At 33.2% G+C, this 24,912-nt stretch overlaps 3 protein-coding genes across 53 annotated transcripts in view; 2 read left to right on the forward strand and 1 right to left on the reverse strand.

Moving 5' to 3' along the window:
• The first annotated feature begins 2,991 nt into the window (after positions 1-2,991).
• RPA1 (replication protein A 70) lies at positions 2,992-6,392 on the forward strand. Its single transcript, XM_088195051.1, has 9 exons — positions 2,992-3,092; positions 3,159-3,406; positions 3,481-3,741; positions 4,647-4,809; positions 4,884-5,088; positions 5,162-5,274; positions 5,342-5,568; positions 5,639-6,092; positions 6,159-6,392. Exons 1-9 carry the CDS (start codon positions 3,060-3,062, stop codon positions 6,270-6,272), a joined length of 1,818 nt encoding a protein of 605 aa, XP_088051177.1. The 5' UTR covers positions 2,992-3,059; the 3' UTR covers positions 6,273-6,392.
• Positions 6,393-11,551: 5,159 nt separating this feature from the next.
• LOC148231146 (uncharacterized) lies at positions 11,552-14,442 on the reverse strand. 2 transcript variants are annotated; one of them, XM_088194489.1, is made up of 9 exons: positions 14,169-14,442; positions 13,964-14,109; positions 13,829-13,889; positions 12,702-12,742; positions 12,486-12,626; positions 12,288-12,413; positions 12,155-12,221; positions 11,965-12,093; positions 11,552-11,897 (listed from the first exon to the last, which is right to left on the reverse strand). In XM_088194489.1, exons 1-9 carry the CDS (start codon positions 14,298-14,300, stop codon positions 11,652-11,654), a joined length of 1,089 nt encoding a protein of 362 aa, XP_088050615.1. In that variant the 5' UTR covers positions 14,301-14,442; the 3' UTR covers positions 11,552-11,651. The 2 variants fall into 2 exon arrangements, with proteins under 2 accessions (XP_088050615.1, XP_088050614.1); XM_088194488.1 differs by having other exon boundaries at positions 12,486-12,742.
• Positions 14,443-16,422: 1,980 nt separating this feature from the next.
• LOC148231147 (uncharacterized) overlaps positions 16,423-24,912 on the forward strand; it is a 180,074-nt gene continuing 171,584 nt past the window's right edge. For all 50 annotated transcript variants that reach the window (XR_015811161.1, XR_015811169.1, XR_015811162.1 and 47 more), the window contains exon 1: positions 16,423-16,508. The gene's annotated coding sequence lies outside the window, so the exon portion shown is untranslated. The remainder of the gene's footprint in view (positions 16,509-24,912) is intronic.

Here is a 24,912-nt window from a genome sequence, read left to right on the forward strand (position 1 = left end):
TGTAGATTTAATAAGTAACGAATATCCTAAAATTGTAAAACACAAACAATTTTTTTTTATTACAAAAACTGCCACTCTACTCATTATTTAATGAAAGTTGAATATGGCACTGGTTAACTACCAAAAAACAAAACATGTATTTTTGTTAATTTATTTTTTAATCTTCGAACATTTGCTGTTCAAACTCGAACCTAGCCTAATAAAATTCTAAAACTTATTATATGTATTGAACTACTATTAGACTATTTCGCTTAATTTTGAATAGCAATTGGACGTTTTGCAACTGTCAAATTGAGTTTAATAGACATAAAACAGCATATTTTGTCAACGGGAGGTGAGGGGTGGCAATTAAACACAGATTGAGATGCTGCAGTTGTATTATATTTAATATTTATAGTTATTTAGGGGCTGTGATGATGGCGGGTGGCAATGAGACACAGATTGAGCCGCTGCAGTAGTATATTTATTTGAGGTTACGGTTTACATTACAAAAATGGGGCGGACGCGCGACGGCACGCGTCCGAACCCTTACAAGCTTGCCGGAAGAGAGAGAGCCGTCATAACACCGCTATTTCTGCGCCGACCAGTTTTGGCCATAACAAATCTATATTGGCCCCCATACGGCTCCGGCCCTAGCAATTTACAATTGCGAACTATAACCAGGGGGAGGTATGGGGGCCTTGGCGCTGCTGTTGATTAAATGCTGGCGGCGCAAAAGTAGCAAAGTCGTGACGTATGGTGTGGCGGCGCGGCCTCCAGTGACGCGCGGCGTGCTTCGCTCCAAGCCGAGTGGAACACGTGTAGACCCGGGCGGCGCGTAGGGCTCCAGGGGGCGCGAGAAGAACGGGCATGTCCGGGAGCACCTTTCGGGGCCCTGTGGTGCGTCGGTGCAGCTACACAGGGCGCGCGCGTGACGGGCCCCGAACATGCGGTTCGAGCTCGGAGTCGCGGGGGCGTAGCCCTACGGGTGCGTGACGGGTCACGCGTGGTCCACTCGAGCCTGGTCTACGGCAGCACTTCGGTGGCTTCTCGCTGGAGGCGCGTGGTGGCGCCGGATGCTTCCTGGGTCACGTGGTCGGCGGCGGCGGCGGCTGACGATGGCGGCTCATGGTCGGAGGCGCAGGCCCATCGTCTTGGTGGTCCGCCAGCTCGAGTCCGGATCCAGGGAAGCTCCGGCGGGGTGGCAGCAAGTGGGTTTGCAGCGGCTCGGCTTTTTGTACTGCAGCGGCGTCTGTGTCTGCCATTTTTCGTCTGACTCCATATGTGTGCTCAGGATCACGTCGGGGTCACCAGTTTAGGGGCTGTGATGATGGCGGGTGGCAATGAGACACAGATTGAGCCGCTGCAGTAGTATATTTATTTGAGGTTACGGTTTACATTACAAAAATGGGGCGGACGCGCGACGGCACGCGTCCGAACCCTTACAAGCTTGCCGGAAGAGAGAGAGCCGTCACAACACCGCTATTTCTGCGCCGACCAGTTTTGGCCATAACAAATCTATATTGGCCCCCATAGTTACATATTTGATTTATAATATTTGGGCGATGAGCGGGATCCGCACCGGCGTGTGCGCCCGCCAGATCGCCAAGAGAAAATGTGTATGTTACGCCAGAGTTACCAGAGTATTGCCAAGTTTTTCAATAATAAAATCTAAATGAAAATATATATAAATATCATTTAAGCTTCCTAAAATAAGTCTTAATTTAAAAAATAAATTCTAGACTTACCACACCGTCAATCAACCAATGAATAAGCGAGTTTGTATAAATTAATGTTTTTAAGTATTACACACAACAAACCAACGTAATAAATAATTCTTATACCGAAAACATTTACATACAAATAGCCAATAATTCGTACCTACAGCAGGTGCAAATAGTACATTCCAAGCATAATCATCAACGTAAATAAGCTTGAAACTAATATTTCATTTATAAATACTCCTGCCTGCCACACCCCCCCCCCCTTCTCCTAGATGACCTCCCTGCTTAGAATCCACGTGAAAATCAATAACTTGATCACTCTTGCTGGTCCCAAGTCCAGATAAAGGGAAGGGTTTCTATCGTAGAGCAAACCAACCAACGTAGAGAAATCCAAATAGTTACGAATAAATCACAAATAAATAATAAATCCGCCCTGATTCATAATGATCTAGAGTCTAGAAATATAAAAATTGAGTATTTTGGCTGTAATGATGTGTTAAACGGAGTAAGTAGCCAAAAAATTATATCGCTAAAATCACACGGTGTACAGCGAATAATTAGGAATTTACCGATCGGCGGTGTAAGGGATAATTATAAAACTAATAAAATGATTTTATAATTAAAATAAGAAGAGCGACCGCTTTATATCTACCGTTAAAAATGTATTCCGATTTGATTTCACTGGAATATATTCGAGACGGGATAAATTAGAGTCTGTTTTTTAGGGATAATTCAAGAATTTTTGCTTTAAAATCAGGTACGTCATTTTAATTTTTTCTAGGGGGAGGGGGAGAGGGCAAAGGCTTACCAATCAGTGGTCGTTTTTTTAATATTTGGATTCTTGCCAAATAAAATGGGAGGGGGACACAAATGATCCTACCTGCCTCTTTTACCAAATTACGAATGTTGACGGGTGACACAGATTTTTTGAGAACACATTAAAAAAGTCTTTTGTAAAAATAATATTATTTAGGTTTAAAAAATTAAATTTTATATGCAAATTGTGTTTGCCGGCCTCCTTAAATTATGTCACAGATTTTTTGTGAATTGCCCTGTCACAAGATTTTATTAGACCTGATTCTCGTTTATTTTGACACCCCCCTAAACCTAAAATAATTTATGGAAGCCGTCTTTGGATAGTAAGTAAAATAATAAAGTAATATTGATTTAACCAATGATAGTATTGGTTTGTGTGTTGAATCTCAGGAATCGTTTTAAACTGACATTTACTCTATTAATTTAGTGGCAGTGGAAACAGTGCGATTCGCGAACGCGCATTTAACGCGCCAATTGCACTGTTGCGTCAGTTTGTGTGGACGTGCGAGTTGTTGTCGTTGGTTACATTTTCGTCTCAAAATGTCGATAAAACTCTCCGAGGGCGCTCTGGAGGTGAGTTAGGTTCAATTTTGGTTAATTTCCTAGTAAAAACGATGATCGAATCCGTCATTATTTTAGACAATAATGTCCGGCGGCGACTATCAAGAGCCGATCATGCAGATCTTGGGAAGTAAGAAGATTCAAGGGAGCGGCGCTAACGACCGCTATAGACTTCTGGTGTCTGACGGCAAGCACTCGCACAGTTTCGCCATGTTGGCGACGCAGCTCAATCAGAAGCTCATAGATGGAGAGTTGTGTGATTACACCGTGGTCAAGATCGTTCGCTTCATCACGTCCGTTTTAAACAACGCCGGAAAGGGAGAGAAGTATGTCGTTCGTTTCCTGCGGTTCCGTTTACCCGTTCTATCCGAGTCTCGTCATCGACCGCTTCGTTTCGTAGGAGAGTTATGATCATATTGGACGTTTCTGTAATCTCACCCGGTACCGAATTGGGTATGAAGATTGGAAACCCTCAGTCGTGGCAGGATGGCGCTGTGTCTTCGACGCCTGTGGTTCCGACTCCGCAGCTTACGAGAGCGACCCCGGCCGCGTCGAGATCCAATCCCATCGTCAACAATGTTCAAAATCAAAGCGCAGGATTGCAACAGCTCTCTACGCACATGATACACCCCATCGCCGGGCTCAGCCCGTATCAGAATAAGTATGATCAATTTATATAATTTATAGAGAATAAAATAAAAAAATAATTTTTGCTAAAATATTTTAATATTCTGGGTATTTTATTTAGAATATACAATATATACGAACATATCACAATCATAATTTGTGGACCATAGCCTCAAGTCCCAAAGGAAGATAAAAAAACAACATTATTGCGAAACTTGTGAAGAAATGTCTAGCTTCCTTTCAAGGGATTGTTTTAAAAAGTATCATGTAAATTTAAGAAATTAATTTATCAAATAAATGTGCAATATACACATTAACGAGTCATCATAATTTATACCCCTTTTTATATACATATATATATATATATCAAAACCTTTATTTGAAAATGAAAAACTTTTGAAATGGTTTTTGAAGTGCAAAGGGCTAAAAAATAAAAATATTCAATTTTGTGCCATTTTTCCGTGATTTACTTTTACAACTTTTCATTACCATTTATCAAGCAGTAAAAAAGTGAAGAAACGGTCTCATATTATTCAATTTAATTTTTTTGACAATATTTTTTTAAATGTCCTCTCCTTTACATCTTTCAGTGAGACGGCAAAGCAAAAGATTACCTTCAACCATGTTGTCATTTAAATACCTTGCAATAACAAGCAAAATTGACAGACTTAAAACATCAGTGTTTTAATTCGCTTGTAGTAAAAAAGTAACTCCTTTTTATTCTTGCAATTACTGTGACTTCAATGTCGCGAGACATATCCTTAATTCTCCAAGAAACTATTGTTTGAGAAGGAAATATTGTTAGTTTTTCGGACATGATCTTCACTGAACATACATTGAACAACATCTTTGACTTATTCTGTAGGATGCTTAGTATAATAAGATAAATTATAATAAATATTAAGGTTATTTTAAAAAAAAAATATTTATACATTTCAGATGGGTGATAAAGGTTCGTATAATGAACAAGAGTGCGGTCAGAACTTGGAGTAACTCGAAGGGCGAAGGGAAATTGTTTAGTATTGATTTGTGCGACGAAAGTGGCGAGATCAGGGCTACGGCTTTTAAAGATCAATGCGATAAGTTTTACGATATGATCGAGGTAGAGAAGGATTATCTACCAACAGTTGTCCGTCTTCCTGATTAATTTATAACATTAAATATATTGTTTTTTAGGTCGATAAAATGTATTTTATCAGTAGATGTCAGTTAAAAACGGCAAATAAGCAATTTTCGAGATTGAAGAACGATTACGAAATGACTTTCACTAACGACACGATTGTCGAAGAATGCACGGATGCATCTGGGCCGATTCCTGAGATTCAATACAATTTTGTACCAATCGTCGAGATCGCCAACAAAGAAGCCGATACCATCATCGGTTAAAATAATATTATTTAAAAAAATTATGTTGCAACAAAACTCGATAATTTATATATATAAATTGTGTTTAGATGTTATCGGCATATGCAAATCGTCTTCGGATGTTCAAGAATTGGTGGCGAGGACCACCGGAAAGCAGCTGAAAAAACGAGAGGTTACGATCGTAGATCAGACCAACAGCGGTGTAAGTATCTTTCCGTTCAGCTTTGCTTACCGACATACGACGGTCGATAATCATATCAAAAATCCAGGTCGGATTGACGCTCTGGGGAAGCGATGCTGAGTCCTTCGACGGTTCGCAACAACCTGTTATTATAGTACGCGGCGCTCGAGTATCTGAATATAACGGTGGAAAGTCTTTATCGGTTCTAAGCAGCTCGGTTATGAGAATTAATCCAGACATGTCCGAAGCTCACAAATTGAGAGGGTGGTTCGATAACGGAGGCTCTCAAGTCGAAGTCGTCAACATGTCGGCGAGGTAGTGTATTTATTTTAAGCCATTAAATAAAATCAACTGTCGATTGTGTTGCATTTGAAACTGTTTATAGGAGCGGCGGCGGCGGATCGTCTTCCGCCGAATGGATCACGTTCTACGATGCGGAAGAACGGCAACTGGGCTCGGCTGAAAAGGGAGATTATTACAACGTGGTGGGAGTGTTGAATTACGTCAACTCCGAAAATGCCCTATATAAAGCGTGCCCTCAAGAACAATGCAACAAGAAGATGATAGATCAAGAAAATGGTTTATATAGATGCGAAAAGTGCAATAGGGAATATCCTAATTATAAATATAGGATAATTATGTCAGGTTACATATCCGATTGCACCGGAGAGCAATGGGTGACCGTTTTTAACGAAACTGCCGAATCCATTATCGGAAAGAAGGCGGAAGAGATCGGAAGCGCTTTGGAAAATGACAAGAAAACATATACGTCTATGATGGAGAATGTGACATTTAAGACTTTCTTGTTTAAAATACGCACCAAGATTGAGAATTTCAGCGTGAGTGATATTTTGTTTAAAATGCATAATATAATAATAATCATTAACAAACTGTTTATTTCTTAGGATGAAGCGCGATTGAAATCGACAATTATGAGCGCGCAGCCCCTCGAATATAAAGAAGCCAATGCCAGGCTCATCAAAGAAATTACTAGTGCAACTGGAATACAAATACGTTGAACCATAATAACTTATATTGTATTTATTACTTTTTATAAACGATAAAATTTCCATTACTCAATTTAAGTTTGTAATTTTTGTGTATTATATTACCTATTAAAATAAAATATAAAACTCGTTTATTTTTTTATTATTTATAGCCCTTTGTGACAATTATCTCTTGGTTATTCTTTATAGCACGATGACATGTCTACATGTTGCAGGATTTTTTCTTGCCCGTAGCTTAACTAATATAACTTTTCATTCCAATAATTTATTATGATTCGAACGTCCTTCTAGACACTTTTATTGTAAAGGTTTTGTTTTTTTATATTATTGATGTTGATTGATCTGATTGTTATGTTACCCAAAAAAATTAGATGTGAAGAATCTGGAATCGATTCCTGATCGATGGTGTGTGTGAAATTTTGATTTGACTATCGCAATCTTTATCATAAACCATTTAATATTAAAAATAAAGCAAAGTAGAGGCATGTTGTGAAATTTTGAGTGCAGAGTGCGATATGATTGTAAAGCGAAACAGCCACCTTTGAAAAAAATATATTTAAACCATATTGCTTTTTTTTATAATATTACATTTAATTTTATAAACTGATAAAATTTTTGTGCACATTCTTTTTCAAAAGACAGCATTTGCTTTAGGCCGCTATCTCACTGGGACGTAGCCAGCAGCTTCTCCAGATACAATGTATATAATTGTATGACTTGTATCTGACCCAGCGACGGCTTGGCGATATCGCTAAGGCCAAGTCGTCCATACATTGCATCTGGAGATGCTGCTGGCTATATCACTGTGGCGTCCCGGTGAGATAGTGGCCTTAATCTTTAGAAGTCCAAGGGCATGTATGTCTTGCCCAAAATGGTTTTACTATTGCAGTCCAATGACATCTATGTAATGCCCAATATATTTTCGATTGTCTAAAGCAGAGGTCCCTAAACTTTTTTGTCTCGTAGACCACTTGCCATGTTTTTCGGTTTTGGGTAGACCCCCTGCTTGCTTGATATTGATTTTTTGCAAATTCATCAACTTCAAATGTGTTTTTGACAGCTGGTATCGTGCTACTCACTTTGAAAGATTTCTACAATCTGTGTATGTGGATTATTCCATTCATTGAAAGCCAAAAATAAAGTCACCCACATTTACATCTCATGGATCCCCAATTTTATTTTTCACTGACATGGACCCCTTGCAGGTCGTCGTCGACACCTAGGGGTCGATATAGACCACTTTGAGAATCACGGTGGTATATCATTATGTGCAGGTTTTTACAGGTTCAAAATGTATTGCGACCACAAAGCGAATGCCTGCATCCTACAACTTACACAATTTTATAAACATATATAATAAATTTTTTACTTCATATGTACTTTTATAAATAATGTATATGTCTGTATTTTATAAGATTATAATGTAAGTAGATAGGTACTATCAGTGGTTGTTGAGATCCACTTCAGTGGACCCCCATTTTTATTTCATGGACCCCCAAATTTTTTTTCGCTGACGTAGACCCCTTGCAGGTTATCATAGACCCCTGGGGGTCGATATAGACCACTATGGGAATCACTGGTCTAAAGCCTTTTTAAATGAGTTGATAAAATTTCCAGTATTTTATTTCATTAATTAATCAGAAATACTTCTATCGATATATTATGGTAAAAAGGCTAATTCCTAACAATTTTTCTTGGAATTGGCAAATTACTAAAATTCGTCGTAGAATCTGTTAATCCATCAATTGATTTTGGAAACAATTTTTTGATCAGTTTGTGCCAGCCCCTCGTCGAGTACATGGCTATTGTTATTCATGGTTCTCAATATTAAAGTTTTCTTTTTACATTTACATATATACTTTCTTCAAATAAATTAAATTACTGTTTTTAATTCAACTCAATATTTAAACAATACATTTCGAGAATAATAAATTCTGAATCGTGAAGTTGTTGACGATTCAATTGTCATATTTTAATCATATATTTATTATTTTGTGCTCTATTAGTATATAACGTCGCGAGGATTAATTAGGCTTAATGTTTTACTTTAATCAATAGTAGTCCTTTAGCTGTACGATACATTGTTCAGGCTGAAGGATATCATATAATGGCGAATTCTATGCGATTATATTACTTGCTGCTAATTTGCTTTTTCAAAACTGATATTTAACTATTACAATTATGTTTTAACAGAAGAGGGCTTCTACAAGCTATAAAAAAATACGTAAAAAAACCTGATGAAAGAAAAATAAAGAGCAGATGCTTAAAAACGTTATATAAAATCATATGAAAGATAATTGTTCTAAGCCTATGAAGATTGCTTCGAGAAATATCATATGATGGACAAATATAACCAAACATCACGTATGTAAATATGTAAGTAATTGTAATGTACATGCATAAATGTATTTAGTGTTTCATATATCAATGTAATAAAAACAACAATAAATTCAGTGCGATTAAAAATATTTTAACTGTGAGAACTCAGCGAATTGTATCCCAACGCTCCTAAAAGAATGACGCCGTTATATAAGAACGAATAATAATCAAATATCCTTTTATAAAGGTATTAAAAACAGTAGTAAAGGGGAGTATTTAGTTAATCGGGAATTCCAAAGTATAGATCCCAATTTAAGAATGCTACGAACTAAGGTATTGAAGCGGTCGCGGTTACGCTTCTATATTTGTAGTTATCGGCGAGTCCGGTTGACGATCTGTGATAGGATGTTTGTACAGCGAACTGTACAAAGTGGCCCTTATGAATCTTCCGGTACGTTCTTGACCCGTGTTGACTGGGATCCTTCGACAGTCGTCGATATTAAACCTCGAGTGCGTGTCCTGGAGATGATTGCTCAGACAGGAGGCGAGGTGTAGAATCCATGTAGTCCAATGAGTGTTGCAGTGTCAGAAGCTAGAGTCGAATGTGTAATGTGAGCCTTTTGGCACCGCCTTATAATCCCGGTCGGGTGCGCAACAGTATCTCCACTCCGCGCGTTGCTTGCGGTGGCGGGGGTGCGGTGTGGTTGTACAACGCTGCTTAGTTCGGGTGCACGGCTCAGCGGGACTTCACTTTCACTTATGCTGCGTCACGGACGGTCGTCTCGGGGTCCCCATAGTATCATAGAGGACGCGAATAACTGACGGTTCGTCAAAGTGAAAGGCATTTCTCATAACAAAGTCGAGCATCATGGAAGATTTATCACACGTCGTGTATGTGTAGAGAGAACCTCCACTTGCTCTCAAAAGTGATTCCGAGATCTTTAGTGGAAGCTTCTCTAGTCAAAATCTTCCCAACGAGATTGTAGAAATAAACTGATGGCGAACAGGATCGAGAAAATGACACAGTATGGCACTTTCTGACATTAAAGGGTAGACGGTTAACATAAGCTTATTTCCATAGAGTCTAAATCACTCTGTAGAGAGGAGTCTGCAACAGATCGAATGTATTTATACAATTTTAAATCATCTGTGTTCAGAAGAAAACTTGAATTTGTAATTGCTGTATTTATGTCATTAATAAATAACACAAAAAAGCAGAGGGCCCAGATTGAACCCTTGAGAATTCCCCAAAGGGATGAAATATTCTTTCGACATTCGGCTGCTATAGGTTACAAATTGTCTACGATCGTTTAAATAACTCGAGAATAACCAAGTGAAATCATCCGAGCAACTGTGGTTCAACAATTTTTGTAATAATAACCCATAAGAAACATTGTCGAAGGCCTTCTCAAAGTATGTATATACAACGTCTACTTGAATTCCCACATCGAGAGATTTTGTCACCGTTTTGGTGAAAGACAGAAGGTTAGTAAAAGTGGAATGGGCAGTACGAAACCCATGCTGTTGGTCCAACAAAACTTGCCGAAAGTAAATAAAGACATTTCTATTTATTTGTATTTAATGAAAAACGTTTAGAAACTGCATTAAAATAAAATTTCAAATAATAGCTCATTTTGTCACAATAAATTTAGTTTATTTTGTCTTCCGTCCGTCAGCCATATAGATGTTGATGAAAATTGGAATTTTTCGGTAAATGGTTAATACCTTTGTTTTGATGCTGCATTAGCTAATGCAATATCCTTCTTTTGTATAGAGGCATCAAACGGCCATTGTTGATACATTTGGGGGTGTAAAGACCGATGGTATTATTGTTCATTGAGTTTTTAACCCGTAATTGCGACAAGTCCTTTCTCATGGTCAATGTGTAATTGTAACAAATTTTTATACTTGGTTAGATGTTTTTTAGTGAGATGTATTTTTATTCTTTCGCAGTCAGTAGTCTTGACATTTATGTGATAAGATGAGATGTATTTTTCATAAATTACCTTTTATGATGAAAACTTGTAAAATATATTTTATTTTCTACACTGCATCATAGTTTGTTGTTTTATAAAGTTTTATTTTCAATATCAAAACCTGCAGAACACTTATAAAAATATCATTTGCTACAATGACTTAAATAAATATATAATTATAAAACTAATAAAATGATTTTACTATTTTGTAATTTATTACATATTTAAAATGCAATTTTATTTTAATAATAAATTATTTAAAAAAACAACTATTTTTAATAAAATGATTCATCATTTTTTTAATTTATTATTATTATTATTAAAATTAATTATCAAGAACTTATTTAAATAGGTTCTTGATAATAAAATTTATTGTATTTTTTTAAGAAATACCCCAATATGTAGATAAAATACATTTTCAGAAATATTTTGTAAATGGTAGATATGACTTTTTTCTTGTAAACGAAAACACCTTTCCATTAGTATCACTAAGTATTCATTGAGGTAGGAATCTGGATGTGGTGATACAGTATTGACCCAACTATTGAACCTTTTGAGCAGGTGATAGCAAAATATAATTGCTAAATTATTATGAAATGTAGAATTTTGTTACATTATAATATAAATTAAATAATCAGTATTCAATATTATCATATTCAATTTTATTTGAAAAAACATAAATAGAAAGCATCTAAAAAGTATTATCCAATTTAGAGAGCTATTAAGTTGACGAGCTGTTAAAATCTTAGCAATTTGATAAAACATTGTTCCAGAAGGAAGAATTATTTTATGATCTGTGAATACAAAAAGGTATTCTTCTCAAATTTTATGGGAAAAAATGTTGATTTGAGTTAAATAATGTAACAGCTCAACAACATTAATATTGTGATAGAAAATATCTTATAATAAAGATTAAATTTTGTTTTAGCAAAATTAAATTTTATTATAAATTATGTTATATTGTAAATTGTATATAAATAAATAAAAACAAATATCTGATTTCCAGACTTGTTTTGGTCTGAGTATTATTATATCAATAATTTATCAGTTGTAACACATTAAGCATACATAGTTATAGTTGTAAAGTAAAATAGTATTAATAATTCATTTGAACATGAGTTATTAGCAAAGGCGGATGAGATGGAAGTGCTTCATCTCTAAATCCTTGCAGAGGTCTCCGTGCTGCAGGAGCGGCTAAAAGTAAAGGCATTGTTGGTCTTCTGTTCGCAGGATTTTCTCGCGTTTCATGATCGATCGAATGAATTGTCGGAGGCGGTGCAACTGGCTGAGGAACTATTGGGGCCGGTCGAGCGACATTATGTACTTTATTTTTATGAGAAACCTAAAAGTTTAAATTTTAATCAATTTATTATTTAATTTAAAATCAAGTTAAAAAGTAAAAAGCTTACCAAATCTCTATTCCGGTAAAATCCTTTTCCACATAAATCACAGTGATGATTTTTAATACCAGTATGTGTAGCCATGTGTCTTGATAAATCACCGGGTGTTATGAAAGCTTTATTGCAAACGGGGCATACCTATAAGAGTAATCAACGACATTATTTTACAAACTAATTAATTATTACATAACAAACCTACATGATCTCTGACGCCAGTGTGAATTTTTTGATGTGATTGTAAATTTCCCAAGGCCGAAAATTGTTTACTGTAAGATCAATATAACATTAAATATATTCTTTGCGAGATATACAATTAAACGAAGTAATATTACCTGCATACTTCACATTGAAACGGTTTTTCTCCGGTGTGAGTGCGCAAATGAATTGATAAATTATAATTTTGTGCAAACCGTCTCGGGCAGTATGTACAAACGAAAGGTCTCTCTCCTGTATGTGTTCTAAAATAAATAATTTAGTTAGTTACTATTTTTTTTATAAATAATAATAAAATTATATATACAATATATTACCTGATGTGCATTTCTAGTTGTGCTGGACATTTAAAGCTTCTTCCACAACTGAAACACGACGGTGACTGTTTTGGTTTAGGTTTCGGTCCCCTTTTTAATTTGTCATCTTCTGGTTTTCTTCTGTGACTTACGGGTTTTCGTCTAAAAACATCATTTATTGTGTTATTATATGTAGATATTTTGTTACACTCAATTTCAAAAATAATAAAAGTTAACATTCTTTTCTTCACTGGAAGGTTTTTTTTTTCTTCTTGTTTCTGTAAAATAATAAAACATTATTAGTTTAACTCATGTCTTCGGTATTAAATAATAATTAGCTACAATATCGTATCAGTAAATTATAAATATATATTAAAATTATTGAAATGTTTAATAGTATTCGCAAACACATCGATTTTTTATTTGTCAAAATTAATTAATAAGTTATTGTGCCAGTGCCAAAATTTTTCTTATATATATATATATTTAAATTAAAGTGATTATTATTTAAAAAAATATAAACAACTTTTAAATAATTTATGTGTGCTATTTTGTTGTATACTGATAATTTCGTTGGTGAAGTGCGAGCGACTAGTTTTTTGATAGTAAGTATAACGATTTACTTTTCGATTTAATTGTATAACTGATGTGCTGCATCGAGATAAGCATTTGTTATGAAAATAAGCTCAGGTACCTGTCGAGAATATAGGAACAAATTATCTAGAATAGTCAGGCCCCGTTCCACCTTTTTCTCATTAAAACAATACGCTGGACAAGAGTTATAAACCTTTTTGATGAAAGCTTTTTAAAATTTTCTTAGCACTTTGAATTGTGGATATAAAGGCATTGAAATGTCCGTCGGTTATTGTTTTAAATAATTGTCGCATAACTTCTAAGTAGCTGCAAAATGTTAACAATGTACAACATGTTCATGTCTTCTAATTTTTTATTTGTTTTTATAAATTTTATTTTTTCTTTACACTAATTTTTACCGCTCCCCAAATCTGCAACCCCGAGCAAATGCCTGGTTTGCCCCCCCTAGATCTGAGTATGAGAATAGCGAAGGTTTGAAACACTCAGTCTAAGTATTAAATTATGAAAAAATATAATAATCTGTATATTAGGTGGGTATAATATATTCTAAAATTTTAAATTTGATAAATAATAGTCACTCTACACTTGCACGTCTCACTCGTATATGTGCAACAAGGAGTTACTAAAAAGCTGTTCAATATTTAAGGAAATTAATCAATTATTTTTTTAAATAGTAAAATTACACATTTCAACATATTTATACGAATCTAATGAGTAATTTCACTATGTGTTCGAAAAACAAAAAATTCTCTAAAAATATAATATTTTACCTCATTATTAAATATTATCGGTGGCGTATCAATTTCAGTATTAGTAGTAGCATCTTTAAAACTGTAATATTATTAATCAAAATATTATTTTAAATAAATATAATACTATAAAACAATTAAAACATATGTACATACTTAAAAGAACTTTTAAAATCAAGTCCTAAATATTGTCTTAGTTTAATATCCGAACTCTCACACTGTTGTCTAAAATGATATGCAACGCCAAGTCTATAAATACAATTACTACAAATATTCGAAGGCATTCCGTCATTGGTTTCAATCTGAAAATAAAACGAGCTCATACTATTGTAAATAAGCAATCACATTATAAACGTCATACTTGAACTTTAGCGCAATGTGTTAACATTGTGGACGGAGACAGTCCAAATTCACCAGTAAACAAAGATGTAAATGCATGAGGAGCACCTTCTTCTAGGCAAACTCGACATATTTTGTTAACGTTGAAGGACATTTTGCCTAAAACTCTTTTATACGAAAAGTCACATTAAAATTTTATAAAATAGTCAGAGTAACTGCTACAATTTCATTTAGATAACCAAAAATATAGACAACTAAAAGAATGTTTACATCTGTCACTTTGTCAAACAGTGAATGTTGCCAGTTGTTATGATTCACACAAAGAAAATTATGTAATTTTTTAATGCGTATTTTTATTGCTTCAAATCATAAATTTAAAAATATAATTAGTTTCTTAAAAACGTTTAAATTAAATAAATATAATGTAGCCTAAAATTTTAATTTTATTTAAAATCAGTTTGTTAATACAGTGAGATATTCGTATTTTATAATTTAAGAACAACTAAAATTACTTAAAAATATATGACGTGATTTATTTAGTTGCGCAGGACAAAAGATTAAAATATTTTTTAACTAATTATTTTTTACAAGACTGCAGTGCATTTAGCTGTGCAATCAGAAAATTTACAATCTTACTTCATTGTTAAAAATCGTTCATGAAAAATATGCGTTTTTTTTTATTAAATTCCATTCTCTGCAGGGCCAGCCCTAGGGGTGCACAGTACGGGCCGATACCTGGGGCGTTAGTCCCAATGAGGGTGCCATTTAATTATATTTAACGTGGTGTTGGACGTTTATATGAGCGCAAACAGCGCTGCTCAACTGGCGGTCAGATATTTTTATTTGTTTACGGATACTGGTAAGGGCTAAAAATTTGTTCCCTTAGACATTTTTAAATAAACAAAAATTTTCAAAATGACCTTATTTTTTTTTTAGATCCCGGGGTGCTGATTTTCGTCGGGTCGGCTCTGACTCTCCGACTCATCTACACGTGAAGAAGTCAAAGTAAGAGTATATTTTGTTATATAATTGACTTTATTTGTCAGATATGTAGCACCTAAATATGACTTATCAAATGATATATTTTTAACTTTTCTTGACCTAAAATATCACTCAGGGGAAAGCGTAGGTGATTTAGTGTTAACTATGTTGTTACTGAACTTGAAAATTCTTAGAGCAGTCTTACGAAAATGAAGCCATCACGGCTGTTGAGTTCAACGAGATTTAAATAAAAATCAAATTTGCAAGACTGTTTTAATTTTGTTAATAAAATTTGTCTTCTTTTCATTTTTCACAAAGAGTCGGAAAGATTTAAAATCACATCTGGAACCTTAGTCATATGTGTCTAAATATTTGTTAGAGACTAGGTGGGTGGCATACGCAAAAGTCGCAGAAGCTATTTTGTAAAATTACAATGCAATCATTGATGATCTGTCACTTATTGTACTTTGTTGTTAATGTAAAGGGTGATTTGTGTTTATACTGCATGTTTGAAGTCGTATGCTAGGCAATTTTCACAAGGTTAATAAAGTCGTTCAAAAATCAAATCTTTACTTCACTTCATTTTTTTTTTAAGAAAATTAAATTAGATTTTAGAGCTTGAGAAACAAGCAAAAACCACTTTGTCAAATGATAATTACAAAATTATTAGAAGGATAAAAATAGTAAGAAAACAATGAGTGCACCTAGTTCCGATGCCTTAGACAAATTCTGTTAAAAATAAGTTGTAAATAAATATACTATATGCACTTGAAACCAATTTTAGAAAAAGAAGTGTTGTGTTAATTGACGTTTCAAAATTATTTTCTTTTCTTATTAATCTGACATTATTGAATCAAGATGTTGAACTGTTGATAAAAGGATACATAAAAGATTTCGACTTTTAATTTAGTAATGAGCTTTTGCACTTTAATATATACGTGAAAAAGCCACATGCCCAAAAAACAATTTCTGTTTCATACTGACCTCTATCAAATTATATAAAAAAAAATCGTATGACCTTCCATAATAAGGCGAAGCAAAGCAATCATGAGGCTGCTTCTTAGCATAATGACCATTAACTGTTCAGGCGAAGGGTTTCTTAAAAACTTTAATGGATTCAAAAGATATGCAATATGCAAAATAATAATGAATTATTGTGATAGCAAATTAAATAAAATTGAATATTTATTACTAATAAATTAGTAATAAAAACTATTTTTTTCATCGATTGTCTTTTCATGGCCGTAATTCGCGCTGTTATGTCCAGCGCATAAGCGAAGAAAATATCACTCGTCAGTTGGTGTCGGCTGTCAGGCGTGGTTGGTGCGGTCGTTTGTCGGCCGCTTCTGTCATGCGTGTGGATCATAATTTTCGACACGAGGTATTGATTTTTGCATTATACAAACCTGCGATCATACTAAACGCTCCGCGAAGATTCGATCCTGCTTTTTTTGGACCAACATCTTGAAATTGGCCGCGACGATCGATTGAACCATATTATACCATTTATAGCCATTCTTTGGCTTGTAATGTCAAACTCGCCCCATTCCGAATGTGACATTTAATCGAGCGACCCTTCTTTGTTTCGTTAACCCGCGATCGATACCCACAATATATATAAATACGTATTTGCATATTGCTACTCCTTCACTACTTACTGTCAATCACAATTTGACATTGCCCAATAATAATTTGATCGATTTATAATGTTTTTTCTATAACTTACACTCACTTCATGTATACTTTTGAATTTAAATATTTTTTTACATAATTAACATATCTATATATTCACTGTCATTTGTAATAACTAGTATTTTTAATCGATTTTTAATATATATATTTATATATATTTTATTTAAAAAGTTACTATATAGGGAAAATATGCATTTTATAACTGATTCAAAAGTACTTTTTGAAACAGCCGCCTACAGGTGCAAAAGAGACTATCGATGCAAATATTCGCATTTGCATAACGTTTAGCACTTGCAGTTTTTGAAGTGCAGGGTGCGATAGAGTGTTTTTTACTTTTAAATGCGCAAATTGTTATTTTATATTGTATTTTTTAATTTAAAGAAGTATGCAATTTTAGACAATTGTACTTTTATATGTAACACGTTTAGTTTGGTGCATAGATTTATACAATTTTTTAGTACAATTCAATAACAATATATTATAATTCAAATTAGTCTAAAGTTTACTATAAAAATTGTTTATAAAGTAGTATTTTAATATATTTTAGTTGTCTAATAATTTAAATTAGTGTATAGCTTTTTGTAGAACATTATTTTATTGCTTTTATAAAATCAGTACAATACAATAACAAAAATCATGTTTCTGGACTACTTTCTTATGCGCCACACGTTATTATATTTACTATAGTATTTATTTATATTTTAATTCAAATTAGTATACAGTGAAATAAGATAACAATGAATTATACTTTTGGGATATTTTTAAATGCGCCACATGATTTCTGTATCTAGTTTGATTAACAAAATATTGTTTTTTGTTATGAAATATAATTAAAAAAAATATGACTATATTATTAAAACTGTTAAAAAAATACTTTTGAATGCGCCACTTTTAATCATTAATAAATACAAGATTGTAATATTTAAATATATTTTTTGCATGAATAGTATCTTTTATATTTATTTAAGTGACTAAGTGATTGACAACAAAGATTTTTTTACAACACTTTTAAATGTTTTATTTGTATATTTAGAGAGTTATCCATCTTATATAGAAATTTCGTAACTACTAAAAATGTAAATTTTGAATTTTTCTTGCATTATATTTTTAAGAGTTATTTTTTTTCGTTTATAATTCGGGTTTGCCAAAAATTGTTCGTCTCATTGTATTATCTTTTTTTCTTTACGTTATCGTGTACGTTATTTTTAAATTTTAATGAAAATATTTATTTTCAATTAAAGTTTCATTAATATTTTATTTATGTTAATTGCTTAATAACAACTTTTTCCTACATTATATTAAACTTTATTCAACCGTTTATCTTTGGCGTCGTTAAATTTTATAATTTGTTGACCAAGGTCGTCAAATTATTAATTTCGCTTTGACCTTTCGCCGGTGTTTATAAAATTAATATGCGCACCCCTTGATTTATCGTTCACCGACATCGCTGTGACTTTTCATACGAGTTAATTTTATTTTCTCCGCAAAAAATAAATCACCGGCTATTTTTCTTGTTATTCTCGCATCCCGTACTTGGACCGGTAATTTATGGAGTCGACCCAATTGAAGTTTTCCTCACTTTTCTCATCAATCCTCCGGTTTTCGGTCAGTTTTTCAACGCTGTCCAGCAATACACAGTGACGAGTGACACGCGAGACAACTGACGAGACTAAATTGAATTTCTGTTGTTATTTTAGCCCTAAAAGTTATATAATGAAGTCGAATTATTCTCATTCAAGCCTATCTGCCTTATCTAAATCGCACTTGATCGCGCTTGATTGGAAAAAAGTTTATTGGCTTAGCTCTAGTGCTTGATACGCACAATTTTGTATATACATGTATATAAAATATATATATACAGTAAAATTATGTTTCGTTTGATAGAGGAACTTTTTCGTTACACTCAATATTGGCTATAAATATTTTTATTATGTCGAAATGTATTTTTTTATTAAGGTACAACATTTATACACCGTACGCCACGTAATTCGTTTACTCTCAACCTCCTGCTAAGGGAGCAATAAATAAAGAAATAAATTTATATCCCCTCACACGTATATGTCCATTAGTTGTCATATATTTAATAGAAATTGCCTTTAGTTCATCTCAATCTTTGACGTTTAAATAATAATGTTTTTATATTGCATAAGTAAAGTATAGAGAAACTGACAATATACATTTTTATGTGATTAAATATTAGTTTAAGAATGAAGTGTTTTACTACGTCAAAAATATGTAAAGGCAGATCACAAATCAATGTTTTTTCTACATTTCAATTTTAAGGATGTCTATTTTAATTTTTTGCGTCACAAAAAGTTAAAGGCATGTCTAAATTGGAGCTTTTTCCTAGAAGTATTATTACATCATTGCAGCTCTGATCGTTTTAAAAGGCTCCAATTAAACTTCGAAAACTTGACATTAGAACTGAATTTATCAAGAACAAGTTTTTAAATGGTTTCCTTTGCCTATTGCAAAGCTGTTTTTTGAACTTAATCCTTTTAACCGCGTCCGGGCGCAGTTTTTTCAAAAGCTTACGCTCGGTGTTGCATTCAAGTAGCGAGTTTTGAGAGCTTTCATAACGTATGTGCATGTGAGTCTATATGCATCTAGATTTACCGTTTAAAATTTAATAACCTTTTGGTTTTACGTACTTAAAAGTGGCTTGGTGTTTCTTCTCGAAAAAAATATCAAATCGAAAATTATCATTTCTCGAGAAATTTTATAAAACATTTTTTTTTGTATGATATTGAATTTGTAGTAATATTTTTAAAAGGTTTACAATCACTGACCTTTTTAAAACGCTGCATAAGTAGAGGCGGATTCATGCCTAATATGCATACTTCTTGGAAGGTTTTAGTAGGAGTCTGGGAATGACAAAAAATAATTTAGAATTTTTTAACACTCGAATTCGACTTATTTTTGCTTTAGTAATTTTAAAAGAAGGCACTCAGATAAGAAACATTCTCGAAGGTGTTTGTATCAGACGTTTGAATATATTCATACTTTCTCGGAAGATCGAAAGTATTTACTATTACTCTAACCGGCCGGCGGATTTATTTTTACTTTGGTGATCTAAGAACCCGTTCCGATAAGAATAAATTACGCATGGGAATTAGCAGAATGCAAAACGATTTAGGACTATTTTTCTTATTCGGTGTTTCGATTTCGATTCAATGAATTCTAAGAATCATTAGAATCCATTGAAGAAATTTAAAATCATTAGCGCAACAATTAGAGAAAGAAATTTCTTTCAGTTTTTCAAAGAGTAGTTTAAGAAAACCAACATCTTAGGATTAATGGAAAAATAATTTAAAATATTTTTATCGACAGGCAGAGATTACACAGCGATTTTGTATGCACATCATCAAAGTTTGCAATAAGCTCTTAGCTATTCGTGGATATGTATTTTTTTAGCGCGTTCAGTTTAAGAACTACACTACACAAACGGTCGTTCCATCGCGAAAATGCCGCCCCCAAGCAAGAGCCGCCCGGGGCGGTCCGCCCCCATATCTAAGTATGCCAAAGTTAGGTATGCAATATATGAGTGCATGTTTAGATTTGCAATAAATAAAGGTACAACATATAATTTTCTCGTTCTCCAATTCATCAATTAATTCTTCAACAAAATTTTTTGCGTCTGTTATATCTACGTTTATATAATCGACATCGCAATCATATCGCCTCATTCGTAAAATTTATTCTTCTCAAATTATAATGATTTATATGGCAATAAAAAATATTAATGAAAAATAGTTAAAAAGGCAGCATAAAAATCTGACTGGCAATACTCACGTACGATAATTTCTTAATTATTAATGTATTAAAAAGGAATACATATATTCACATAATAATATAACATGTGCACTCGGTGTACATCACAGGAAGGGAAAGGTTAAGGAAATCATAATCTATTACTCATATAAAATCATTGGAATAGTAATAAATTAATAAAAACAGATCATTTTCAGATCTATGTACCTGTCGAAGTTGACTTTCTGATAAAATACATGCATATTTCAGCAGAAATAAAAATAAACTAATTTGTAAAATATTTAAAATATATACAAACATATGTACACATAAAGAAAAATCTAAGATGTGTTGACATATCAAAAATTATAGAGCTTTCCGCTTGTGAAATATTTAAACTCGAGCCCTAGTTTCCACTTCGAAAGATTCAATCGATTATCCTTTGATGCAGCTCGCCCAAAAGAACTAAGCGATTCTAGAAAGGCTTCTTAAAATCTTTCTATTATACACGCGTCGTATATATTTTATACATTGTAATTTAATTTAAATTTAAAATGTAGACTCGCTCTAAACTTTTAATTTACAATTGCAAAAATAAAGCGTTGATTTTTTAATTAAAATAAAATAATTTCTAAGCGTTGCCTCGTCGTGATTTTTCTATATGTATTTTCTGAATACTGTCGTTAAAGCTGTTCTATAAAGAAAATGCTTTCACGGAAATGACCACAATGCAACCGTCGTGTGCATTGTTTTAGGATCAATATACCACACTGTGGGTGAAACTTTTTTAATAGTAAACGGTAGCAGGTGTAGCTGTTGGCTGTTTTAAATATTTTACCACTAAATTCTGCGGTGCTTTCGGCCGTGTAATGTTTATTTTGAACTGTTTTGTTATTAGCGTGCTAAAGGCTACTTACTGGAAAATATTCGTTACAAACGAAATCGTAGTAGGGGGACTTTATCTGCGAAATAGGATAGGGTGGGATAGGCTGTGGTTACTTCAAATACAACCTGTGCTGTTTTCATCTAACTAATATAAACACTGAGTGGGGTTGGAATATCTTCGTATTATTTTGGCCTAGGTAATAGTGTAGTTTAGAAATGTATGGTTAGATTACTAGACTGTGTTTTTTCCGGAGCATGATTTTCCTAAACTTGTTGAATTGGAAAAGTGCTAAAAGTAGTGTATAATACTCAATATTGAGTATTTTTTTAATTGCTCGTTAGCGCTCAATTTCAAAAGAAATTCTTACAAAAGCCATAGAAAACGCTGCTCTTGCATTTTATTTTCTTTAATGTATAAAAAATATGATTGTATGAACTTTTTAGTAATATTCGTTTCGTTCGTAAGCTCAGAGACATCTCTATTTTATATATCATTTTTAAATTTATAAAGAATAATCCATATACGGTTTGTATTTGCATTTTTTCCTGCAGTCAATATGACAAGGCAGTCTTTATTTATTGATAAAGCTTTTGCCATATTGTGGTCCTGGCAGCCTTAAAAACAACAGTTAAATTCTAAAACATCACCAGTTGACACTAGAGTCCAATTTTCCTAAAATATATATCTTTTCAATAGTTTTCTTTGCTTATTTCAAAGCTGTTTCAACTTTTTTGAACCGCGTTCGGGCGAAGCTTTTTCGAAAGCTCGCGCCCGACGTTGCGTTCAAGTGGCGAGTTTCGAGGGTTTTCGTAACGAGCGACGATATTTATTATACCGTGGCTGTATAACGATTTAACGGCGGGTGGGGTTAATGAGCGACAAACAGAAAATACAATATGCAACGACGGATTTAACGAGCGCCGTTTTCGGATTTAGCGCCGACCGTTCGATCCATTGAAGCTTGTATTATTGATTGGCTCTGACGCCGAATTAGAGCGCTTAACCTGTTGCTATGAGGTCCATATAGTGCTTTAAAATTCTAAAATATAAAGAGAAACGTTAAATGGTTATAGTTATCTAAAGCAGGGGTTATCAAACTTTTTAGGGCGGAGGCCGTATAAGAAAAAAACAAATAATATAAGGGTCAGCTCGGGCCAAAGTAAGAAAAATACATATTTTGCTATATTCTATTTAAAAAATTCGAATACATACATACAAATATACAAATAAATCTTACATAAGTACATAATTAAATCTAACAATAAGTTAAGTAAATATCATTAACCACTTAAACGCCAGCGACTCACTGAATTATTAAAAAAAAAAATTAAAACATATTATTTTTTTAAACAAATTAATTAATTATTTACATTTTTTTTATTAGTAAAGATTATTGTACTTGCTTAATTTATCAGTGAACCTAGTATTTTATATTTATTTTCAGAAAGAGACACTGACTGAATTAGTCGCTGGAGCTTAAAGGGTTAAAAATAAAATATAGATAGTAAAATCAGAGAAATATTTTTTTTGTTTCTGAAACTTTAAAAAATATATTTTCACCTGTAGTAGTATATTCTAAACTCTTTAACGCCGATAGCTCATCTTATAATTAATTTCACGAATAAAAATAAGCAATTGAGCAGTATTACTTATGTCTTCACTTTCATCGATTGCCAGTGAAAAATATGTTAACTTAGATGCATTTTCTTTTAGCTTAAAAAACATTTGCTCCAAAGTCTCATAACTATATCATCAGATAAAGTTATATCCCCAAAATTCCTGAAAACATTTTTTAACATATTTGTCATCAGTAAAAGGTCGACCTTCCTTTGCAATAATTTGAGCAACGCGGTAACTGTATTTATAAAAAATATTTAGTTGATTTGTTAAGCTCTCTTTAAATTCTTAAAAATATATTTAACGCAATTCTCTTTGAAGTTTATTAATGTATTGTCGTTTTACATTGTAATCTTTGATTACAGCTACAGTTTCCTTACATGCTATATGACAAATACATTAATAATACAGGTATAAAATAACAATTAACAGTCCATTGTTCATCGCAAACATGACAATCACTATCTACTTTTCTTTTATTTGATATTTTAGTTATGGATTTTTTTATATCAATAATTAAAATTTTTATAATAAACTTTTTCAAGTATGAAAATTATTTGAAAATTTGTTATCTGTCAGCTGTCTAAAAGTTCGTGGGGGATCAAAGAGATACAATTTTAATTCTAGGCGGAGATGAATGTTGATTTTTGGCAGAAGGATACTACGCACTCATTCGAATGATAATTTGTATTTGTTTCAACAAAAATTTCAGTTATTATCAGTTTTTTATTTATCCTTGTCTTACATTTGTCAATGTTAGACAAGGGTCTTTGGTTCATGTAAAGAAAACACGTCGACTAAATTATTGAAAATAAAGTTGCACGTGTTTGAATATTTTCAGTTTTTAAAAGATTTTTTTTATCAACCCTTGTCTTACATTCAAGTAAATTTTGCGAAAAAGGGTCTTTGTTTCAGCTAAAAAAACCCACGCAGGTTAAATATTTAAAAATATAGTTATAGGTGTTCGGTTCCCTTGTATCGAAATTTCTAGGAACTTACTGATGTTTCTTGATACGTATTTAGACGTGTCGACTGGATCGTTAGTGGTATAACATGAAATAACCAAAACATTATATTATAACGGACAACACATCGTTATGCAATCTGAAATCATGGAGTTTCACACAATTAGTCTAATGTCTTTCAATTGTTTCTTCTCTATTTTACTTGTCCAAATTTGTATTTATAGATGATTAGGATTTTACAAGGTGTATTTAGGATACACTCTGTAGAACAAACAGCGATTCAGCAGTGTTGTTAAATGGCACGCTTCAATTGTGTGCTGGCATGAATTGCGTAGCATGTTTGAATCGCACACGTACATGGTATGTTAGTAACACATTTGCGGTCCTCTTCAAAGGGCACTTCCAATGGTTCGGAGAGCTTCCGAGTTTGGGTTTAGTGTCCAAGTGCGCCATTAGCACCGTCTATGTAATGCTTTGCGTCGGCCATACAATACTCTGTGCCATGTCCAGTTGTCGGATTCGGAATATGAGGATATATCTTCGAACTGGCGTGGAATTGAGCCAAAAGCCGCTGTTGCATTGGCGATATGGCAAATGCTAGTCGGTATGGGTTTAAAATAAATCTAGGACGTGCCATTTATGCATATGGATTCAAATTGTAAGCCATTAATCGACCCTTTGTCTCTTTGTAGTAATGCTATTTAGCCCTCTTCTTCCTCTCTCCAAAATCAATTAATTATATGCATTGGTTAACTCAAATTGTGTTTAAATTATTTAATAATACCACTTCGCAATTATTAATGTAAAGCATCTCAAGAAAATTTGACAGCAACATTGTCAACAGAAATATCTAAAAATAGTCCTGCCGGTTTTTT

Source organism: Plectrocnemia conspersa, unplaced genomic scaffold, assembly GCF_051122295.1.
Source record: "Plectrocnemia conspersa isolate PC_06_02 unplaced genomic scaffold, ASM5112229v1 ptg000010l, whole genome shotgun sequence".
NCBI lineage: Eukaryota > Metazoa > Arthropoda > Insecta > Trichoptera > Polycentropodidae > Plectrocnemia > Plectrocnemia conspersa.